Source organism: Odocoileus virginianus, chromosome 3 (genome assembly GCF_023699985.2).
Source record: "Odocoileus virginianus isolate 20LAN1187 ecotype Illinois chromosome 3, Ovbor_1.2, whole genome shotgun sequence".
NCBI classification, from domain to species: domain Eukaryota; kingdom Metazoa; phylum Chordata; class Mammalia; order Artiodactyla; family Cervidae; genus Odocoileus; species Odocoileus virginianus.
The window spans coordinates 43028118-43046772 of record NC_069676.1 but is presented as its reverse complement, the minus strand read 5'-3'; the positions used below and the strand labels follow the sequence as shown (position 1 = coordinate 43046772).

General features: G+C 39.8%; 1 protein-coding gene across 1 annotated transcript; it reads right to left on the bottom strand.

Moving 5' to 3' along the window:
* Positions 1-6721: 6721 nt before the first annotated feature.
* CAMLG (calcium modulating ligand) lies at positions 6722-14352 on the bottom strand. Its single transcript, XM_020908023.2, has 4 exons — positions 14076-14352; positions 12130-12587; positions 10439-10504; positions 6722-7331 (listed from the first exon to the last, which is right to left on the bottom strand). The coding sequence occupies exons 1-4, from the start codon at positions 14224-14226 to the stop codon at positions 7140-7142; spliced, it is 867 nt and encodes a 288-aa protein (XP_020763682.2). The 5' UTR covers positions 14227-14352; the 3' UTR covers positions 6722-7139.
* Between the last annotated feature and the right edge of the window lie 4303 nt (positions 14353-18655).

Below are 18655 nucleotides of genomic sequence, written 5' to 3'. Positions count from 1 at the left end.
GGAAAAACCGGGCCGGAAGTGGTTGTCACTCCACACCGCCCCCTATAGGCTGGAGGCCGCACAGCACCGGCTGCGCAAAAATTTATCGCCTCCGCTGTTTTCCTTGCACAGTCACGGGAGCCCGCAGGTCTCGGTGCGGTAGTGGGCAATGCCTCAACCTTGCAGACCTTGGGAGGGTCTTTCTCACTAGCACTAAAGCGCCATAAAGATCCCCGAGCTGTCCCAGGAAGTATACTGACATCTGCTTTAACCTGAGCTAAGTGATGCTACAAACATTTCAATTCACTCTCATTCATTTATATATTCATTTATACATATTGTTACGTGTCAGGCATGTTCTAGATTCCAATGAGCTTTCAATGTAGTGGCAGACATGAAGTGAAGTGAAAGTTGCTCAGTCATGTCTCTTTGCCACCCAAGGGACTGTAGCCCGCCAGGCTCTTTTGTCTGTGGGATTTCTCAGGCAAGAATACTACAGTGGGTTGCCATTTCCTTCTCCTGGGGATCTTCCCATCCCAGGGATGGAACCCGGGTCTCCTGCATTGCAGGCAGATTCTTTACCGTCTGGGCCACCAGGGAAGCCCAGTGGCATACATAGACATTAATACAAACACTTGCAGAAGTTTTACAACAGGAAAGAGATTCTACCGTAGGAGCAGGATTCAGAAAAAGAGTTCCCTGAGGAACTAACCTTTGAAGTAAGATTTGAAAACTGAGAAGGAGTTAACTCCGTGAAGAGGAGGATGAGCTAAACATCTGTATACAAGATTAGAATGGCTCTCTTGGCAGCATTCCAGTGCTTCCAATTCAGAGGTCCAGGTTGGGATCCCTGGTCAGGGAACTAAGGTCCCACGTGCCGCGAGGAGCCACAAAAAAAAAACAAAGATTATCATGGTTCTTAACGTTGTCTGCACTTGGGAGCTTAAATATGTACATACGGATGCTTGTGTTCCATTCTGATATTCTGATTTAATTGGTCTGGAGACCCTCTTATGCACTGGGAATTTTCAAGCTTCTCAGATACTTCTGAAGTACAATCCAGTCAAGGTGGAGAATGACTCACCTGTTGGGACACACACTGAAATGTTGAGTTGTTTTAGTAGCAATCTATAAAAGAGTTGGGGACAGGGTCTCATTTACTTTACATGTCTCTGAACTATTTTATGTTCTTACACATGATAGAAAAGTTCCGTATCTTCACTGTGGCAATCATTGCATGGATGCATGTCAAAATTCATTGCACTGTACACTTAATGCTTTTTTTTGGCCATGCCACAGCCGATGGTACATCTTAGTTCCCATCCAGGGATCAATTTGAATCCCCTGCAGTGGAAGCACAAAGTTCTAACCACTGGACGGCCAAGAACTTCCCTGAACTATATGCTTTGAATTGGTGTGTTTTACTCTATGGAAATCTTACCTCAATAAATTTGAATTTTTAGAAAATGAAATCAAGAAGTTAAGACCCCAAGACAGGCTTCTGCCCTTCATCTGTGATTTGCTGACCACTTGTGGCAGTAGTTCAGCCCACACCAAGGGTAAGGAGAGCCCGAGCCTGTATGTGACAGAATGGACATCAGGAGTCCGGTATCAGAGCCACTGTAAATTGTTTGTATTTGGGCTGAAGGTTAAGGAATGTAGGTTTAAGTCTAAAAGAAGTAAGAAACCACTAAAGATGTAAACTGTGGAACAATGAAAAGTGGGCAGATTCTGGATGTATTCCAGTGCTTTCCAAACACTAATTGATAAAAAGGATGTGAAATGCACTGGTAAGGGGAGGAATAAAGATGACTCCTAGGTTTTAAACAGAGCTATTGTGGATTGTGGTGAATTTGTGGAGATGAAAAAGGCTTGGACACAGCAGATTTGGTGGGAAAAGGAGAGAAAAATCAGTGTTTCTGCCTACTAGGTATCCAGAAGATAATGGCTGAAAGAGAATGTGTGAGTTTGGAGTTCAAAGGAGAATGAGATTGGAGAGATAGGGATCATACTTTATAGAATGTATAATACAGATCTTCCTTGACTGAGGGTAGGGTTGCATCCTGATAAATCCATGCTGCTGCTGCTGCTGCTAAGTTGCTTCAGTCGTGTCCAACTCTGTGCGACCCCAAAGACAGCAGCCCACCAGGCTCCGCCATCCCTGGGATTCTCCAGGCAAGAACACTGGAGTGGGTTGCCATTTCCTTCTCCAGTGCATGAAAGTGAAAAGTAAAAGTGAAGTCGCTGAGTCGTATCCAACTCTTAGCGACCCCATGGACTGCAGCCTACCAGGTTCCTCCATCCATGGGATTTTCCAGGCAAGAGTACTGGAATGGGGTGCCATTGCCTTCTCCAGATAAACCCATAGTTAAGTTTAAAATACTGTGTAAGTGTTAAATACATTTAATATACCTAACCTACCCGTCATCTTAGCCTACCTCAGTTAAGTTCAATTCAATCGCTTAGTCGTGTCTGATTCTTTGCGACCCCATGAATCGCAGCATGCCAGGCCTCCCTGTGCATCACCAACTCCCGGAGTTTACTCAAACTCATGCCCATCGAGTCGGTGATGCCATCCAGCCATCTCATCCTCTGTTGTCCCCTTCTCCTCCTGCTTCCAATCCCTCCAAGCATCAGGGTCGTTTCCAATGAGTCAACTCTTTGCATGAGGTGGTCAAAGTACTGGAGTTTCAGCTTCAGCATCAGTCCTTCCAATGAACACCCAGGACTGATCTCCTTTAGGATGGACTGGTTGGATCTCCTTGCAGTCCAAGGGACTCAAGAGTCTTCTCCAACACCACAGTTCAAAAGCATCAATTTTTCGGCGCTCAGCTTTCTTCACAGTCCAACTCTCACATTCATACATGACCACTGGAAAAACCATAGCCTTGACCAGACGGACCTTTGTTGGCAAAGTAATGTCTCTGCTTTTTAATATGCTATCTAGGTTGGTCATAACTTTCCTTCCAAGGAGTAAGCATCTTTTAATTTCATGGCTGCAGTCACCATCTGCAGTGATTTTGGAGCCCCCCAAAATAAAGTCTGACACTGTTTCCACTGTCTCCCCATCTATTTCCCTCGAGGTGATGGGACCAGATGCTGTGATCTTAGTTTTCTGAATGTTAAGCTTTAAGCCAACTTTTTCACTAGCCAACCTTAAACGTGCTCAGAACTGACACATTAGCCTACAGTTGGGCAAAATCATCTAACACAAACCCTATTTTATAATAAAGTGTTGACTATCATGTAGTTTATTGAGTACTGTACTGAAAGTTCTAGAAGGTATTGTAGGTCATCAGAGAACCGTTCAACTTCAGCTTCTTGGGCATTAGAGATTGGGGCATAGACTAGGATTACCTGTGATATTGAATGATTTGCCTTGAAAATAAAGAGATCATTCTGTCATTTTTGAGATTGTACCCAAGTACTGCATTTCAGACTCTTGTTGACTAGGAGGGCTACTCCACTCATTCTAAGGGAGTCTTGCTCACATTAGTAGATATGATCGTCATCTGAATTAAATTCACATTCCAGTCCATTTTAGTTCATTGATTCCTAAAATGTCAATGTTCACTCTTGCCATCTCCTGTTGGACCACTTCCAATTTACCTTGATTCATGGAACTAACATTCCAGGTTCCTATGCAATATTGTTTTTTACAGCATCAGACTTCACTTCCATCACCAGTCACATCCACAACTGGGCGCTGTTTTCACTTTGTTTGGTTCTGTCTCTACATTCTTTCTGGAGTTATTTCTCCACTCCTCTCCTGTAGCATATTGGGCACCTACCAACCTGGGGAATTCATCTTTCAGTGTCTTATCTTTTTGCCTTTTCATACTGTTCATGGGGGTCTCAAGGCAAGAATACTGAAATGGTTGCCATTCCTTTCTTCAGAGGACGACATTTTGTCAGAACCCACCACGACCTGTCCATCTTGGGTGGCCCTACACAGCATGGCTCATAGTTTCATTGAGTTAGATAAGGCTGTGGTCCATGTGATCAATTTGGTTAGTTTTCTGTGATAGTGGTTTTCATTCTGTCTGCCCTCTGATGAATAAGGATAAGTGGCTTATGGAAGCTTCCTGACGGGAGAGACTGACTGTGGGGAAAATTGGGTCTTGTTCTGATGGGCAGGGCCATGCTCAGTCTTTAATCGAATCTCACCCTGTTCATTTAACCTATATTAACAGTACATCATGCAAAGTACCGGGCTGGATGAAGCACAAGCTGGAATCAAAATTGCCACAAGAAATATCAATAACCTCAGACATGCAGATGACACCACCCTTAAGGCAAAAAGCGAAGAGAAACTGAAGCGCCTCTTGATGAAAAAGGAGAGTGAAAAAGTTGGCTTAAAACTCAACATTCAAAAAACTATAAGATAATAGCATCTGGTCCCATCACTTCATGGCAAATAGATGGGGAAACAATGAAAACAGTGTCAGATTTTATTTTCTTGGGCTCCAAAATCACTGCAGATGGTGACTGCAACCATGAAATTAAGACGCTTGCTCCTTGGAAGAAAGCTATGACCAACCTAGACAGCATATTAAAAAGCAGAGACATTACTTTGCCAACAAAAGTCCATCTAGTCAAAGTTATGGTTTTTCCAGTAGTCATACATGAATGTGAGAGTTGGACCATAAAGAAAGCTGAGTGCTGAAGAATTGATGCTTATAAACTGTAGTGTTAGAGAAGACTCTTGAGAGTCCCTTGGACTGCAAGATCAAACCAGTCCATCCTAAAGGAAATCAGTCCTGAATATTCATTGGAAGGACTGATGCTGAAGCTGATGTTCCAATATTCTGGCCATCTGATGTGAAGAACTGACTCATTTGAAAAGATCCTGATGCTGGGAAAGATTGAAGGTGGGAGAAGGGGATGACAGAGGATGAGATGGTTAGATGGCATCACCAACTCAAATAAACATGAGTTGAGCAAGCTCTGGAACTTGGTGATGGACAGGGAAGCCTGGCGTGCTGCAGTTCATGGGGTTGCAAAGAGTCAGACATGACTGAGCGACTGAACAGAACTGCACTGCATTGCAAGTTAAAAGCAGAATGGCTTATGTGAATAAAACTTTTAAGTGGATCATCATGGAGTGGCAGACTGGGAGCTGCAGCTCTCTGCCACTGCCCAGCATCACCAGAGAGTAGTATACTGCAGATGGCTAGCCTAGGAAAAGATCAAGATTCAAAATTTGAAGTATGGTTTCTAACAAATGTGTCACTTTCACATTATCATAGAGTCAAAAAATTCTAAGTCAAACCACCCTAATTCAAGGTTCTTCTGTACCTGATATCTGAAGCCAGGGAACTGGATGAGGCCATAAAGGACTTAGTGATAAAGCTGGAACAGATTTTTCAAGTCACTTTCTCAAATTTCTTAAGTGAGGCCACTGAGTCGTGGGAAACAAATTCAATCCCAGATCACTGATCTTTTGGAATCTAAAGTGGAACCAGAACTCAGGTATCCGATACCCAGGCTAGAGCCCTTTCCCAGATACTTCATTTCTAACTCCCTTTTAAGAGATTACATTCACATGACAATTCTAACTGGCTTTTTATGCCACAGCATATGCACGGCAAGTTTACAGAATTTCTGTGTCCTTGAAGAAGTTACCTTTACCTATTAGCAGAGGTGAAAGAAGTAATTATGGTCCACTATGTCTCCAATACATCACTTATTTAACAAACTGATCTGGCTTCCAAAACAGATTTTGTTTCTAATTACCCTAGACCTGAATCTCATAACTCTTGTTTTTAGTAGCAACTTTGTGTCCACATGTCCATTTATACAACTAAGACTAAAAAGCTACTGGTCAAAGATGTCATCTCTCAACAACCATTCTTGTCAATATAGTTTTAACTCATAAACATTTCAGATCCCTGAAATTTCTAAGTAAAAAGATTCTTCTTACTTATCCCAAACACTAATAAACTTCTATCTCCATTTGATACAATTCAACACACTTAAGCAAACTCATGTCTTCTTTTTGAAATATATTTGATAATGATCTACAAAATCTGCGCAAATGTAAAGTGACAAAATGGAAGAAATAAAACATGTAATCAAAAACCCCAAATGTCTTCCCAGGGACTAGGGAGAGAGTGACAAATTCAAGAATGCTATCTAATCCTCTAGATATTAGATGTCTATGGACTTAGGGGAAAATGTGTGCTTATAATATTACTCTGAGTCAGAGGAATAGACTTAAAGTGCTATACTTATTATCCATTATGGTGGTTCAAAATAAAAAGACCTTGTAATTAATAAAAAAAAAAGGCATGTGTTTTTAATATCAAAGAATTAATCAAACAGACCATACAAAAAACTAGGGAAATGTAATACCAAATGACACTACACTTATGCTTTATACTCTTTTAAGACAAACCTTCCAAATATGACAGTGTTAAGTTAGTTAAAAAAGGAGGTATTCCTATTGGGTTGCATTCCTCAGTCAATTTTTCAAAGCCCATTTTTATATATAATCATTCTATTCTACTGGTTAAAAAAATACTTCTGAAAATCGAAAACTCAAAAGTAAAAATTTCCAATTTTTAAGTTTGCTAATAAAAATTTTCAGAAAGATTTCATAAATACCTATTAATTCCACATGTATGAATCTTAATCATTACCTCCATTAAATATTTGTGCTGGAATAAAAATGAAAATACTGACTCAACGTGATTACCTTATGCAGCCCTTGTAAGTTAAAATGTGCAAACTTAACAGACAATTTGAGTTCTTCCATTTTATTTTTAAGATGGCTCCATTTCTTAGGACAGAACAATACAAATACAAGATGCAGTTCTTGGGACTGGCTGAGACCACATTCATCTGCCCTCTTAAGCACAAGCTCAGCTCCCAAAAGATAAATCACAAAACCAAGAAGTTAGGAAAAAGTGTAGACTAGGAATTCTAATCAAACAAGAAAAATCAATTCCTGACACTGGCATTCTAATCATCGCATCAGTATTAATACAAACTCAATCCTTTCTAGTCAGGTAACCAGTCATTCCATTCCTAATCAAGTGGTTTTACAAACTGAAAAAGTAAAAGAATCACATGAAGGTGTAAACCAATATTCTTCCTTTAAAGACACTGCAATATAGAAATTATTTTTTATAAGCTTTTCTTCCTGAGTTCTGCAGGCGTCATGGTACCTCAGAGCCCCAATAATCAAGTAGTTCATGACAAAAGATAAAAGTAAAAAAGTAAACACAGAGATCTGTGAAAACTTCGCCCATTTTGCTGTAAGTATCCATTGATCGATTTATCACTTCAGCAGGAATTCCAGATAACAGAAGTGCAGCTGTTAGTACTGTTGTCTTTATCTTCTTTTCACTCTGCATAGAGAAAGACTTAAATAAATATTACAGCTTTCAGAAGACTACTTAAGCTCTATAAAAAACATCAGTGCTGTTATTTTTACCTAATTGATTTCAAAACTGTTAATGAAGTTTTAAGACATCAATGAACAATATATTAACAAACATTTACTGAGCTTATAATATGTAAAGGAACAAACTGCTCGGCAATAAGGAAAAGACACTATTCTTGCTATCAGAAGTTTCAAAAAAAAAAAGTCCTAAAAAAAAAACCTCCTATCTTGGCAGTTAGGATATAAATAATTTAAGATACATACAAAAGTTTAAGACGAAAACAGGAAAGCATTCCCAGACAGGACATAAATACTTGCTAAATGAATGACATGGATAATGTGTGCTATAGTGGCTCGAAGGAGACAGACATCACTCCAGTATTTTATGTTCAAATAAAGCATAGAGAAGGATTTCAGGAGGAAGTAGAATTAAAAAGCAGGCCTTCAAATTAAAGAAGACCAAAAAAAAAAAAAAAAACAGGCATTTGAGAATAAGCAAGATTTAGATGAGAAGTGAGTGGATAAATCCTATTGCAAGGTTAAGTCTCGTAACAACAAAAGTCAGAAAAGTGATAGATGTTCTGGAAGACAGTCAATAATTTTTAACAGAATCAAAGGAACATTCTGTATAGTCAACCCTAACTGCCATGCAAAGAATTCACGTTTGATTTCATATGTAATAGGATGTGTGTGTCTGCGCGTGCACAAGCTTAGTCATATCTAACTCTGTGACCCCATGGACTATAGCCCTCCAGGCTCCTCTGTCCATGGGACTTTCCAGGCAAGAATACTTGAGTAGGTTGCCATTTCCTTCTCCAGGGATCTTTCCAAACCAGGGATTGAACCCGCATCTCCTGTGTCTCCTGCATTGCAGGCAGATTCTTTACCACTTGAGTCATCAGGAAAGCCCCATGCAATAAGACACAAACATTTATTCATTAAACATTTATTTCCTAGTATAATTTTCTAGTCTCATTCCTTAAGAGATTCAAGGCTGAATTTTCATTTAATTTAACGATTTAGTATCACCAAATCCAATCACATGGCTCAAAAATTTTTTTAATATAAAAAGCTGTAGTTATCCATGGGAAATCAAAACTTATGTCCACAAAAAACTCATTCAGGAAAGTTCTTAGTGGCTTTAGTCATGCCCATCAATGGAAAATTAGATAAATAAGTGGATATACTCAGTCAATGGAATATTACTCAGAAAAAAAAAAGACAACGATTCTACTGATGCACTCAACAATATGGATGAATCTCAAAAATACAATGTAGAATGAAAGAAGCCTTGCATGAAGAAGTATGTACTGGAACAATCCCATTTATATTAAGTGCTAAAACAGCTAAAATTAATCTATGGTAGGAAAAAGAAAATCAGACATTCATGGTGCGGGGGCTGGGACTGCCTGGAAAAGAGCATGGTGGAACTTCCTGACAGTAATGTTCTAAATCTTGAAAAGGATTTGGGTTTCACAGGTTGTCAAAACTCATTAAAGGTATAATAAAGACTTGAGCATTTCCATGTATGAAAATTTTACCTCAAAATAAAGAAAAAGAACCATAAAGAAACGCTGAATTTTCGTTGATATGTAAGCTGAAATGTGTAGTGGAAAAACATGCTGATGTCTTCATGTACAACATACTTTATAATGCACCAAAAAAAGAAAGATGCATTTAAAAAAAGTGATGCATTGAAGATGTATAGAAAACTGAGTAAATATATGATAAATATAATGAAATTTTCATTACAGAATCTAGGTGGTAACTAAACGGGTGTTAACGGCATAATTCTTTCGATTTTTCTGTTGAAACCTGTTACAGCAAAATGTTTTGTTAAAAGAAAATTGTACAGTAGTTTTCCTTTTCACTTGCCCATTTACCTAGTAACTGAAACATCTATCATAAATAATCAGTTAATAATTTCATGTAATATTCTTCCAGAGTTTTTTTACACATATACAAGCAAAATCAAATACATGTAATTTTCCTCCTTTTTACAAAAAAAAGGAGTATACTATAGACGCTAGTCTGTATTTTTATCTTATCTTAGTATTTCTTGACAAGCTACCATTATCAGCACATGGAGACCTTTATCATTCTGAATGGATACACCAAAATTTTTTTAAACTAGTCACTTATTAGTAGACATTTAGGTTGCTTCCAAACGCCTGCTACTGAAAAACTAAAATCAATGTTTCAAGGGCAAACATTTAAACAAATGTTTTAATTAAAGTTACATTCTTGGAGAGGATCAATAAATATATATATTTATATCATAAAAACATTTCAATTAAAAAATGAAATTACTTATCCTTCTTTACTCTTAACTAGAGTATGTGACTATATGACCCCTCAAAAATATGTTTCAGATCTATTAAACACACACATGAGGTCCATCAGTGCATTGCAAATGACTAAGCAAACAGTCAAGTAGCCATTTTTCAGCAAAAATCTCACACAAAACACAATTACTCAAATAAGCTTATCTTCTATACTGGCAAGCCAAGTCCCATAGTATAACTATAGTCAAGTAGACCAGGCCAACACTGATACTCCTCATAATTCTGCTCTCTAAGTATGGCCAAGTGTTTTTTGCAAGTTATCAGACCCTTGGCATTAAAGATAAAGTGCACTGTTATTAAGTGCTCAGTAAGGACCACACTAACTGAAGATAACTGAAGCCATTTTTAAATTAACTTTCGCTATTAGAAACAAAATGTATTACTAAATTTACTAAGTAATTAAGTTAAATACTTTCTTAGACAAGTACTACTCAAACTCTGTAATGAGGCTTTTCCCCCAGTCCATCATGGACTAACATTTTTTGTAAAATACAATAAAAATGTTACAGTAATGCCAAATTGCTATAAAAGTTTCTAATTACTTTGCCAACTGAACTTAGTACAAACAGAAACAAATAGTTTGAAGATCCACAGTGGTGAGCTAAACAAATCTGAATAGCACTGATTTAAACCATAAGTACAAATACTTTTTTAAAAGTTCTTAAAATCATCTAGTTGTTAATCAATCTAAATATATCACCCAATTTAGAAAAAAAAATGAATTTACCTTGGGAAAATATTTGTACAGTCCCATGTATGCGAGTTGTAACGTAAGAAAGGGAGCGAATATGGACTGTGGAGACAGAAGACAGAGTTACACACTGCCAACACAACCATTCAAATCGCAATACATCAGACTAACAGCAGTGATAAAATTCCAAGGAAAAAAACCATAATAAAAATTTAATTTTAGTGGCTGAAAGCAGTCCTGTTTCTGCAAAAGGGTGACAAATACAGAGATTTGCTTTCCTTAACATAAAGCATGCTTCTCAAGTCATATTTTATGAAGGAGGATACTCTTTTGATATTCCCCAAAATGTCTTCTCTCTCAAAAATTAACCTTTTAAGTAATTTAAATTGTTAGGTGGCCACTGATGTATAATACATCATGCAGAAACATTCCTCTCATCTAGAGGTAATTAACTGACAATTTGAAAGTACATCAAAAAGGCTTAGTACTCAAAACAGATGCCATACATACCTCAGTCACACTGTGGGGCAAGAAATGAACTCATCTCTGGCCCTCACATAATGAGGTGTTTTTATTATAGATAAAATAGCTTGGTTATCTCGCTTCTCACACAATAAAACAAAATATCAAAATAATACTTCAGTTACATTTATTTCTAAAATAAAATATCATGACGGGAGTAAAGGAGCAAGCATTACTAAATGGAAGAACAGTAAGAGCAGTGATTAACAGCTGAAAATCCGACAGCAAGAAAAAAGTCCAGAAACCCAAAAAACCTCAAACAAAATGAGGCACAAAAACAGGACATAATTTTAAAAACATCGAAGTGCAGAGGCCTTGTAAAAGGAAAAAAAAAGCAGCTATACATCTCACTAAATACTGAAAGCTACAATGACAATTTATCATCAGAAAAAAATAAAATCTGTTTAACAGAATTCTCTTTAAGAAAAACCTGGCATAAAGAGAGACTTTTAAAAGCTTTTTTGCTTAATAACATTAACCTTCATTATCTGAAAATTTACTTATGTGCCTGATACTTGGTAGGTATTCTTAAAATGTCTACTGAACGGAAACACCTCAAAGAGCAAGACACTGAACTACGAGCTGCGCTTTTCTTCTTTTCTTCACATACTGTAAAACACTAAAACACATCCTACCTTTCACTGAACAGCCACTGGCATGTAAGGGTATGTGATGGACTGCTATTATGGTAACAGTACAACATTATAAAATGCTGAATGCCTCTGAACTCTAAAACAATTACATCACGTTCAGGACCAAAACTGCATTTTAGTATTTCAAGTTATCGGAAAAGCGGTAATTAATATGTAGGATATGTAGGATATTTGGTTTTGGAATGAAACTGCCTGGGTTTAATCCCAGCTGTCACTTAGTAATGTGACCCTGTACAAATGATTTCACCTGAGTCTTCATTCCCTCATCTACAAAACAGATTCAAATGATACCTGGCTCATAAGGATGAGGTTAACGAATTAATATATGTAAAGCACTTAGAATGGTACTTAGCATATAAAAAGATTTTGGCATTATTATCAGGCTCTGTATTTAACTGGAACACGTCATTCTGTACCTAAGGCAAACAGCAGTTTATAACACATCTCCAAACAGTCACATGGACCACAAATATTACTTAATATTAGAAATGAATCTTATGGATTAAAAGCACTCATTAGTATAACCAATTTTCATTTTCCACTGTTTCTTACCAAATATTTGCAAACAAAGGCTCTAACTCCAAAGGCAAGAAGAGCACAGCCCACCAATCTAAATATTCGAAAAGAGTCAAATTCCTCTGTCGTATTTCCATCTTCTTGACTGGGCTTTTCACTAATCAGCTGTTTCCTTAGCTTCATTGCTTCTTCAAATCTGGAGAGGTACTGTTCCAGGCCGTGGCGAGAACCCCTCTGGACAGAGTCGGCTGTCAGGTCCCCTCTGTTCCGCTGCCGGAGCTCCAGGCTTATATCATTACTGCACTCAGAAGGTTTAATGAAAGAGTCCAGTGGGTCTCCCAGCTGAGTCCCCTTTACCTCGGCCACTCCACTCTGGTCAGTCGTTCCTGCACTGACTGAATCACCCAGCACTACTCGCTTTGAAACCGAAGGAATGGTGAGGGAGTTCAGTTTATCACTGTCCTGCTGTTTTGATTTTGTTTGACTTTCTTCTTCTGAGAAAAGAAATTTAGAAGCCTTAAGTATTACATACTGGCCAACATCTTTCTTATTAATGTTTAAAAATATGCCACTAGAGCTAAAATTTGGCAGCCTCTGAATTAATACTGATCCTTCATAAAGAAACAAATTCCTTCCTCTACACACACAAAATGTCAAAAAGAGTATTCTTTCAGAGGATATAACCCAAACTTTGGGGACAGAAGATAAAGCTAATAGACAAGTTGGGAAAGAGTTAGGAACGGAGATTTTCTAAAACCACTATTTTTAATATTACATTTCTGAATCCAGAGTCCGATCAGCATAGGGTGTGGCATATCCTACTGCTACCGGTTTGCGTAACCCTTCTACTGTAATCTAGGAGACATTAGAAGGTACTTCAGCAGTTTTAGGATGCTGTTCTGGTTTAAAATAAAACAGAGGGCGGGGGAACATTTAACGACAGATAAAATAAAAATCTCACAGCAAAAGAACAAAGAAAATGCTTTAGGAAAGAATATTCTGCTATTAACCATTAAAGGAGAAAATGTGTCTCCTAACAATTGTTCTAGAATTTGAAATATGGTTCTTACCTCTCTTGGCAGTTTTCAGTGGCAAATCTGTGAGCTGTCTAAAAATTCAGAATTATATATCTAAAGCCCCACAGAGCAAAAGTCACAAGGATCTAAGGAACTTGCAGCCAGTGATGAAGGCCAAATATCAGATGCAACACTAAATGGAAATTTAAGAGTACAGTAAATACTCACAGGAAAATAAAATTTTTTAGGAAACCCATCGTACATGTCATTGGGGGAGAAATGAGGAACTCCTTTCAGTGCTGAAGGCAGTTTCTGACATCATTCATATCAATCTCTGCACATTACGAGATCAGGCCTCAGATGGGCATGTTTCCCTTGTTGGGTCTCTAAAGAATAGTCGCTTCAATTTTTTTTCACCTGCAGATGACAGTGTTGAGGGCACCGCACACAGACACCAGGATATGGGTCCGTGATTCACTTCGGACGAACTACAGGGGCAGCTCAGTAAAGACAAGCTCATAGGGGCCGACAGAGCAAAAAGAAGGCAGACGCTAGGGAAGGCACTAGAAGGGAAAGCATTTACAAGGGAAAGAAAGGCAGGCAATCTTCCTGACGGGCACCGTGGGTAGAGCAGTCTGGGAATGAAATGTGCGCCCTTCAAGAGAGGCGAGGGGGTGACGAGGGGGGGTTGGGGCCGCCTCAGGGTTAGTGAGCAGAGGGTACCACGGCAGTGGGTCTCAGGATCAAGAGCATTGCCGTTTGCGGCGGAAAACTGAGGAGAGAGACGAGAAACGTCCTGCGGTGAAGAAGTGAGAACCTGGGAACTCATCAAAGGGGCGGGGCCCGAGGAGAGGTCAGAGAGCAGGGCTTGGTCAGAAAAGTCAAGGGGTGGAGGAGGGAAAGGGAGAATGATCCCCAAGACTCAAAAGGGATGAGCAGGAGACTGTGGGGAACGAAGGTTCTCACCCGCGCCGCTCCCGGGCCTGTGAAAGCCCATGATTCGGTTGATGCGCTGTTCCGAGTTCATGAGCAGCTTTCTCCGCCGCAGCTCCGCCCGACGCTGGGAAGCCGACAGGGGCCGGTCCCCGCTGTCGGTAGCGACGGTGACCGGCTCCATCTTCCCCTCCACTGTCCAGGAGTGGTGACGATGACGTGAGCGGCAGCCGCAGCGCCCAAGACTTCAGACTGGGCCGCAGGCCGCGCGGGCCCCTACCTCTGTGGACCCGCCCCCCAGAGCGCAGGGCCGCATATGAAGCGTAAACGCGCGCGCCGCCTGTCGGGACCTAGCGCGAGCCTTGAGCCGCCATCTTGAGTGAGGGCAGCCTTGGCCGCTCTAATTCCTCCCACCTGGGCTGGTCCTCGATGCTCCTCCCCCGCCACCGGGCCGCGTTGCGGTTCACTCGGAGGTGAAGAAACCCGGCATCCAGTCTGACCCACTGGAAACGTGTGAGCGAAGAATAGACTCCTCCTACCTGATGCCAGGAAGCAAAATGGAGCCTGCACTGTCAGGCACTGGTTTCCCGTGACCTTCGGGCTCGCTTAGAGGCGTCGGGAATACGTAACTTCGAGAGCGACGCTTTATGGAGCGTTGCGGCTGGGATTTGTTCTTGGTGCTGATTCCTCATCTTCAGCGGTGCTTCTACCATATGCATGCCTGTTTGATGAAGACCTTTCCAGTGAAGCCTTCCCTGTTCATTCTATGTTGTCGCCTCGACTCAACAGTCTTTGTTCTCCTTATCTGCCCTTTGTCCTTAACAGTTATAACTGACTCTCAAGCTAAATGTACTTTTATTATCTGCTTCTCACTTCGTAAAACATAAGCTCCATGAAGACAATCACTGTGTTCTTGTCTAGGGCTGCAGTTCTTAGAACAGTGTGGGCCCTCAACAGGGGTGCCTTATCCATTAGGCCATGTTGACAGTATACAATAGGGGCCCAAGAAGATATTTTAATTTTAATTTTTTATTGAAGCAAAGTTGATTTATAGGGTTGTGTTAGTTTCCAGTGTACAGCGAAGTGATTGGTATATACATGTGAAAGTGTTAGTCCTTCAGTCCTTTCCAACTCCGCAAGCCCATGGACTGTGTAGCCTGCCAGGCATCTCTGTCCATGCTATTCTCCAGGCAAGAATGCTAGAGTAGGTACCATGTCCTTCTCCAGGGGATCCTCCCTACCCAGGGATTGAACCTGGGTCTCCCACGTTGCGGGCGGATTCTTTACCATCTGAGCCACCATAAGTATGTATATATGATGGGCTTCCCAGGTGATGCGATGGTAAAGAATCTGCATTCCAATACAGGAGACAAGTAGGTTTGCTCCCTGGGTGGGGAAGATCCTCTGGAGTAGGAAATGGCAACCCTCTCCAGTTGCCTGGAAAAATTTTATGGACAGAGGAACTTGGCAGGGTACAGCCCCTGGGGTCACAAAGAGTCAGACACAACTGAAGCAATTGAGCAGGGCAAGGCAAAAGGGCTCTGGCACATCTCAAGAAAAATTTCCCCCGGTATCAGAGCTTTACAAGGGCAAGTCCATCTCCATTTTTAAAATGTTTGTGTATGTTATTTTTTGCTTTCTTTTCCTTTAAAAATCTTTAGTTTTTCTGCCATTAAAAAAAATTTTGACCACTCTATCCCATCCCTAGCATTGAGAGCACTAGATTAAGTTTACCTGAATAGTTACACAAATTTTTCTTTTAGAGGAAGTGTCAAAACTTGGCATTTTCAATGAGTTAAATAGATATAAAACTACTTAGGCTTATTTGGTATGTACACACATATACATGTATACTTCCCTATATTCTTTTTAAAATTCTTTTCCATTATAGTTTGTTATAAGATACCAAACAGTTCCCTGTGCTATACAGTAAATCTTGGCTGTTTATCAACTTTATATATGAAAGTGTGCATCTGTTAACTCCATTACTTCCAATTTACCCCTCCCCTGCCTTTTCCTCTTTGGTAACCATAAGTTTGTTTGTTTTCTAAATAAGTTTGTTTAGTTTGAATTTGTTTTAAATGAGAAGGAAAACGTTGCAATGATTTATATATAATGATGAATCCAGCCTGGATGGTGGTCATTATCATACTGACACAGTCATGAAGTATAATTTTAAGTGTGCTTTTATAGAGGAAGCAGCCCACAAAAGCCAAGTACCCACAGCCCACAAAAGTTGTAATGCAGACCCAGCAATCCCACTTCTGGGCATACACACCGAGGAAACCAGATCTGAAAGAGACACGTGCACCCCAGTGTTCATCGCAGCACTGTTTATAATAGCCAGGACATGGAAGCAACCCACATGCCCATCAGCAGACGAATGGATGAGGAAGCTGTGGTACATATACACCATGGAATATTACTCAGCCATTAAAAAGAATTCATTTGAATCAGTTCTAATGAGATGGATGAAACTGGAGCCCATTATACAGAGCGAAGTAAGCCAGAAAGATAAAGACCATTACAGTATACTAACACATATATATGAAATTTAGAAAGATGGTAACGATAACCCTATATGCAAAACAGAAAAAGAGACTCAGATGTATAGAACAGACTTGTGGACTCTGGGAGAAGGCGAGGGTGGGATGTTTCAGGAGAACAGCATTGAAACATGTATATTATCTAGGGGGAAACAGATCACCAGCCCAGGTTGGGTACATGAGACAAGTGCTCGGGCCTGGTGCACTGGGAAGACCCAGAGGGATAGGGTGGAGAGGGAGGTGGGAGGGGGGACTGGGATGGGGAATACATGTAAATCCATGGCTAATTCATTTCAATGTATGACAAAAACCACTGCAATGATGTAAAGTAATTAGCCTCCAACTAATAAAAATAAATGGAAAAAAAAAAGTTGTAATGCAGCCCCGGTGTGCAGTAATTACTAAGTGAATGAGTAAATGAGTGAACTGAATCCTTGTCAGCTCTTGAGAGGATGCTGTGGTCAGATCACTTCTGAGGCTGCAGAGGGTGAAGCAGCCCAGTGTGTCCCCTGCAATGTCCCCTCCTATGAAGCCTGCTGCATGAGCTTGCTCCAAGTCAGGAAGCCTGTGAAACCCTGACTAGATAGAAGGTAATAAAATACTATTTTTAACTGTTTAGTCACTTGACCCTGTCCCAGACAGAAAAGGATTTTGGAAAAAAAGTGTAAAAACAAACGGCAATCTTTTTTTGGATTCAGCAAAAAAGGAGCTCAAGTATAAACATTGAAATTGAACATTTCCTCTTTAGATGATAGCTGAATCTCCAGGGACATGCCCTAGTTAGTAATTTTAAAGCATTAGAAAAGTTTTCCTTGTGTATCTGTACAGATCTACATCTCTGAGGCCCAGACTGTGCCTTTAAAAATTCTACAATTGAAAAAAAAGTTCTACAATTGAAATAATTCCTAGTAATAAATGTGCAGAACTTGATAAAGTTCTGATAAGTCATGATCAATTACAGTTTGGGGACTTCCCTGGCAGTCTAGTGGTTAACACTCCACTTCCACTTCAGGGGGTGTGGGTTCAGTTGCTGGTTGGGGAACTAAGGTCTCGCATGCCTTGTGGCAAAATAAACAAATACAATTCCAGGGTAAACAGGTTTTTTTTCACTTGTGATAGCATATAGAAACCAAGTTAATATTTTGATTTAGATAGATGCGTTGACGTATGATGCTGATGAAGTCAGGTAAGAATTTAAAGGGTCAAGATTTCATATTACATGCTTATTTCTGGGGAACTATTTCTCTATGCCATTTCCATAGTTATTAAATTTCCTAGTGCTTCTCAGTGGTATGATTCCTTGCTAAATGATGTGCATACTTAACAATTCTTGTCTCCCTTACTACAGAACTTTACAAGGGCAAGTCCACGTCCATCTTTAATTTTTATGTGTGTTATATCTTGATTTCTTTTCCTTTAAAAGTATCTATGTTTTTCCCCATTTAAAAAAAAAGATTGACCACTTTTACCCCATGCCTAGCACTGGGAGCACTAGATTAAACTTACCTGCATAGGTGCACAAATTTTTCTTTCAGATAAAGTGTCAAAACTTGGCATTTCAATGAGTTTTATGTGATTTTTATTTGACCCTAGCATTGTTAAGGTAGGTTAATATTAATACTTTATTGACTAACTGTAGCTACAAAGCTGAATGGATTGAGTCATAAGTAATAAAATAATTCCGATTCTGGGGTTAAAAGTAGGCAGTAAGTTCACGCTTGGACACCTCTCTACTACACACAGCAATCAGTAACATTTAAAAACATAAAGGGAAAAAAATAGGACCTCAAAAACAAGAGAAACATCTCAGCAGATTCGAGTATCTGAAACATAGCACAGTGTAGCTAGACAGGTGCCTGTTGGGCTACAGATCCAGAAGCAAGCAGTGAGGCACGATCTATGTGTAAGAGGAACTCAAAGTGTTCCACATGAGACAAAGGGATGGACAGGACAAACTCACTGCTTGAGGACTGTCTGTGCATGCTAAGTCATGTCAGTCATGTCCCACTCTTTGCAACCCTATGAACTGTATAGGCTATACCTGCAAGGCTCCTCTGTCCATGGGAT

Excerpts from the sequence above, each read along its gene's own strand:
- CAMLG (XM_020908023.2), bottom strand. The coding sequence starts at position 14,226 with ATGGAGCCGGTCACCGTCGCTACCGACAGCGGGGACCGGCCCCTGTCG. Across the intron at positions 10,505-12,129 it reads CCTTTGTTTGCAAATATTTG|TCCATATTCGCTCCCTTTCT; the intron begins GTAAGAAACAGT and ends CTGTCTCCACAG. Across the intron at positions 7,332-10,438 it reads TGTACAAATATTTTCCCAAG|AGTGAAAAGAAGATAAAGAC; the intron begins GTAAATTCATTT and ends TTCTCTATGCAG.